General features: G+C 41.2%; 1 protein-coding gene across 2 annotated transcripts; it reads right to left on the reverse strand.

The window, feature by feature from the left end:
* Window positions 1–545: 545 nt before the first annotated feature.
* On the reverse strand, window positions 546–4,084 carry LOC122028546 (calcium-dependent protein kinase 20-like). Of its 2 annotated transcripts, XM_042587392.1 has the most exons (9): window positions 3,971–4,084; window positions 3,219–3,726; window positions 2,971–3,094; window positions 2,688–2,831; window positions 2,329–2,481; window positions 1,725–1,840; window positions 1,383–1,550; window positions 1,045–1,275; window positions 546–868 (listed from the first exon to the last, which is right to left on the reverse strand). In XM_042587392.1, exons 2-9 carry the CDS (start codon window positions 3,675–3,677, stop codon window positions 731–733), a joined length of 1,533 nt encoding a protein of 510 aa, XP_042443326.1. In that variant the 5' UTR covers window positions 3,678–3,726; window positions 3,971–4,084; the 3' UTR covers window positions 546–730. The 2 variants fall into 2 exon arrangements, with proteins under 2 accessions (XP_042443326.1, XP_042443325.1); XM_042587391.1 differs by lacking the exon at window positions 3,971–4,084 and having other exon boundaries at window positions 3,219–3,856.
* Between the last annotated feature and the right edge of the window lie 662 nt (window positions 4,085–4,746).

Raw genomic sequence — 4,746 nt, forward strand, 5'->3', positions numbered from 1 at the left:
TAAGCTAAGCAAGGGGTTCTATTGTTTGGCCGAACGGGGGAGCCGCTCAGTCGGGATCCCCGCCTGATTGCTCTAGGTTATTCTTCTCCACGATCGCTTGGCTAGTAGGTTGTTCCTCATACGGTCGGACTAGCCCTTATAGGGTCACCACAGTTACGAATATCTGTTCTCCTCTCTTTAGTCGTCTGACAATCGGGTCGCTGTCTATCGCCCGGCCGGACGAACGATCTGGTCGAACGAGCCTCCAAGCGACACCATAATACTGGGCCCTCCTTTCGCTGAGTGGGCGACCATACCCGATCGGGCCCGATCGGCCCGTTGCCACCTACTCGGTCAATTATGGTGATATGGCGATTCTATGTTTTTGACCGCCTTGACTTTGACTCTACGTAGACTGTTTTTCCCACCTTTGACTTGTCCTTGTCCTTGTCCTTGATGGACACTTTTTTCCACCGCATCAATTGTCATGGTGAGTCAGAATATGATACACGAATCTCAAATTTCTACAAGAAGCTCCTGCTTCTGCATTTGAGATATGCATTTATATTTTTAATCATATATACATGATACACTCGACTGATATCTTCTGTAATATGACTACATATCCACCTTTCAGAACAAAAACTTCCACCAATCCCACACTAGATGAAAAATCGACGCACAAAGAAAAGAATTTAACTGACAAATGGACTGGAAGAGAGAATAAGGTGAAACTCAAATATGCACTCGATCAACTCAAAGATTGTTCTATCATCAAATGTGTGCTGACGCTACTGAACCTCTCCCTTGAATACTGCCTCGATGCCTTCCTCCAATCTGTGCCTGCTTTCATCATTGTAGCAAACTCGTCGTAGCTTATTTTCCCATCCTGAGTTCAAGAAAGCAAAGTTGAGCGTACTTGAGAACTTAACCGTGTCTCTTATATTCTTGAATTTTCTTCCATGTCAACCGCAATTTTGTGCTTGTATATTCTCTCTCTATATCAGTTTCTTTTCCATATCTACAGCATGAAAATTAAACGATAAATGAGAAGAAGTAACTGACCTTGTCTGTGTCCACATCATGAATTATGGCGTTAATGACTTCCTCATGATTAGGACCTAAGTCATCAGCCAAGCAATTTTTGAGCTCTTCAATTTCTATGTATCCGCTGTTATTCTGATCGAAGTATTGGAAGGCCTTGTGCAGGTGTTCATCATTTCCAATCTTCCTCAGGTGGATCGACACAGCGACAAATTCTCCATATTCCAAGGTTCCGTCTCCATCAGCATCGGCCTGCCATGGAGATATGGTACGAAGTTTCAATTCCCAGCAAAAGAACCTGCTTATAATCTCAAAGTAATCCAGTATCATCATTCTAGATGTTTAATTAGTGTACTCACAACTTCCATTAGTATCTTAATGTCTGCATCGGGAATCTGGTGTCCAAGCTTATGCAAACCTTGTTGTAACTCTTCAATGGTTATGTGCCCTTTTTCATTTATATCCATCTTGTTAAATGTAGCCTTTATGTCAGCAACTTCATCCACAGATAAATGCTCAGCTACTACCTAAAACAAAGATGGGCTTGAAATGTTTCAACATTCAATTAAGCAGAGTGAAAAAGAAACACTATATAAAAAAATTGTAATGTGCTATAAAGATAGTTATAGAGATAAGACACTATATCAAAAATTTTAAGATTGAAAAAAAAAACTCTATCATGTAGCATGGCAAGTTCTTACCCTTAGTGCTTTCTTCTTCAGTTTGTTCATAAGTGAAAATTGTTGGAGCCTTGCACGAACCGTATCACCAAGGTCAACTGTGGGAGCCTTCTTGGCATTTTGCAGCCAAGGATGTTCTTCAATATAAACAGAATGGCAACTTTTTGAGTGGAGAAAACTTTTGAAATATTAGTTAATTAAGAAAATAGAATTCAGCTCATGAAATCTTATATCAAGTGATAAGAGAAGATTATCAGTGCTGTGTTCAATTTCTCACATTGGTTCTTTTAAAGTTAAATACAAAGGATCGGGAATGTGCAATATACAATTCAGTTTCTTGTTTGACATATAAAACCTTGATTACTTCTCATTTTTTATCAGAAGTATCAAAATTCAACTCACTGTTGATACTTGCAAGTGTTTTGACATATTGACAGATGATCAGAAACACTATACGAAGTAATACACTCTTGATTTAACAAAACAAAAATTGTAAATAAAAAATCATGGTGTAATAGGCAGCATCGATTTCTAGATTCAACGCATGGTTTTGATTCTTCAGTTTTTTGACAGAATCAACATACTATACTTACAAAGAAAAACAGGAAGAGGTTTGAAGGTTTACCGAGCACCTCTTTAGCAGTAGCACGTTTTTTCAGATCTGGATCTAACATCCTCTTGACAAGGTCTTTGGCAGAATCAGAAACTTTTGTCCATGGGTCTCTTTTAAACTCAACAACTGAATTAACAATTTCTTGTGCAATGCCTTGTTCCGTTTCTGAAGCAGTGAGTTTAGATACACAATAGATACTCTTGGGAATATCAGACGTCCACAAACTACATAGCTACTTTTCTTATTGAACATAATTCTTTAATGATATGTAAAATGTGCAGCTTCAATGGATACACTTGGAAAATGCACCAAGAAACAAGAAATATGTTTCTTGTTTTTTCCTTCTTTCAGCTTGCAAGTAAAGAAGTTACCTGCCCAAAATGGTGGAACACCACAAAGCAGGATGTATAGGATAACTCCTGCACTCCAAACATCTACTTCTGGGCCATAGTTTCTCTTCAAAACTTCTGGAGCCATGTAATAAGGGCTGCCAACTATCTCATTAAAGCGATCGCCTGCATAGTGGAAAGTAAGAACTATAAAGATACCTATGGTTGTCTATCGCATTATTAGCCAATAAAACTAGGAAGAATCTTTACAAACTTGTTGGAAGTAAAAGGCTTCTTTGTTTTGTTTTTTCATACGAAAAATTACCTGGTTTAAAGAAAATTGACAGCCCAAAATCAATTGCCTTCAGAGGAGCATTTTCCTTTTTGTTTGCAAACAAGAAATTTTCAGGCTTAAGATCTCGATGTATCACCCCATGATTGTGGCAGTTCTGTCATGAAATTGATCGAATAAATCATCGTCAAAGCATAATCAAACAAAGTCCCAATTCAAGCACCAATAAATTCGTTCCAGCTGCAAGACGATTATGAATCAAATTCCGGAGAAGGTATCACCTGCACCACTTCGACGATGGTTTGGAGGACCATGGCGGCTGCCCGTTCTGTGTAGTGTCCTCTGTCCACGATCCTATCGAACAGCTCCCCACCCTCGCAGAGCTCCATGACGAGGTGGACCGAATGGTCGTCCTCGTAGGTGTCCTTCAGGCTGACGATGTTAGGGTGCGCGGGTAAATGGCGCATGATGGCCACCTCCCGCCTCACATCCTCGATGTCCACGATGGTCAGCAGCTTCTTCTTGGAGATCGACTTGCAGGCGAATGTCTCGCCCGTGGCCTTGTCGGTGCAAAGATAGGTGACCCCGAACTCTCCGCGGCCGAGCTCCACGCCGAGCTCGTACCGCTTCTCGATGTTTCGGCCGGTGGGATTCTTGAGGACGACGATATTCGGTGGGGCGCCGGAGTAGCGCTTCTTCTTCTTCTTGTGGTCAATGGGGGAGGCACAGCAATTCCCCATTGAAATTCGCGCTCAAGGTCGGATCTTTTTGCCGCGGAGAGATTGAATTCTGATGGAAATCGCGACAAGCTGAGATCAAGTTTCCACGACGAAAACTAAGAACAATGCTATCGAGTTTAAACACGTTCAAGAAGATCTAACAACAAATTATTGGAACGGGAAATCCTTATCAAATTACATAATTGAAACCTCAAAATTGAAGAGCAATAAAAAAACGATGGAGACTGAAAGGTTTGATTATTTTTTTTTTTTTTTCAAAAAAAAAATAAAAACGAAGAAAAAACATAGAACACCTGTTGGGAGAAGAGCCGCCTAGATTCTCATCCTCCTGTCAATTTATCTGCTGGATGATTTCCTAGTCCTACTTTTAGAATCAAGATCGGAATTTTTGGAAGAAGGGCACGAACCAGGACAGTTCCAGATGAAATTTGAATCAATCAATCAATCTATAAGGTGGGAAGAATTGGAGATGACAAAGAGTAGATTTATTCAATTCAATGCACGTGTATTGAATGACATGAAATAAATTATTAAACACATGATTGATGATTGATAGCGTGAAAAGAGTTCCATTGAACAACATCCAGATGTTGGAATTAATTGTCAGGCGTTGAACATCATCCAGATTTGGGTTGAAATCTTTCAAGACTCTGTTAGTTAATAACTCCTCGCGTCTATATTTCTCGAAGAAGGTTGTGTCTAATGAGATTCTTACTGGGTCGGGCCTTGGCTGCAATCTCAGGTTACTTGCTGCTGCTTGGCTGATTTGCAGATCGTCATAATTCCCAACCAAACCAAGCTCAAGTCGAGCCCAGTGCATGGGTATGGAACCAAAAGCCACGCAGGGCGTGTTGTCTCCATCAATATTGCTTCTCTGCGTCCAATCCAAACCCCAATCTGACACGACTACCACGGGCCTGACGTCGAGAAGCCGTGGCAGGTGCTCCAGGCGCAGCAAATGAAAGCCTCCCCAGCTGTTGCATGTGGCTGCCGCTTCCTCCTCTGCCTCTGCAGCAATGCTGTCAGTGCAGGTGTCACAATCCGAGATCTTGCTACTGCCTCCAAGTGC

The sequence above is a fragment of the Zingiber officinale genome, chromosome 10B (assembly GCF_018446385.1).
Source record: "Zingiber officinale cultivar Zhangliang chromosome 10B, Zo_v1.1, whole genome shotgun sequence".
NCBI lineage: Eukaryota > Viridiplantae > Streptophyta > Magnoliopsida > Zingiberales > Zingiberaceae > Zingiber > Zingiber officinale.

Excerpts from the sequence above, each read along its gene's own strand:
- LOC122028546 (XM_042587392.1), bottom strand. The coding sequence starts at position 3,677 with ATGGGGAATTGCTGTGCCTCCCCCATTGACCACAAGAAGAAGAAGAAG. Across the intron at positions 1,276-1,382 it reads TTAAGATACTAATGGAAGTT|GCCGATGCTGATGGAGACGG; the intron begins GTGAGTACACTA and ends TCTCCATGGCAG. Across the intron at positions 869-1,044 it reads ATGATGTGGACACAGACAAG|GATGGGAAAATAAGCTACGA; the intron begins GTCAGTTACTTC and ends TCTTGAACTCAG.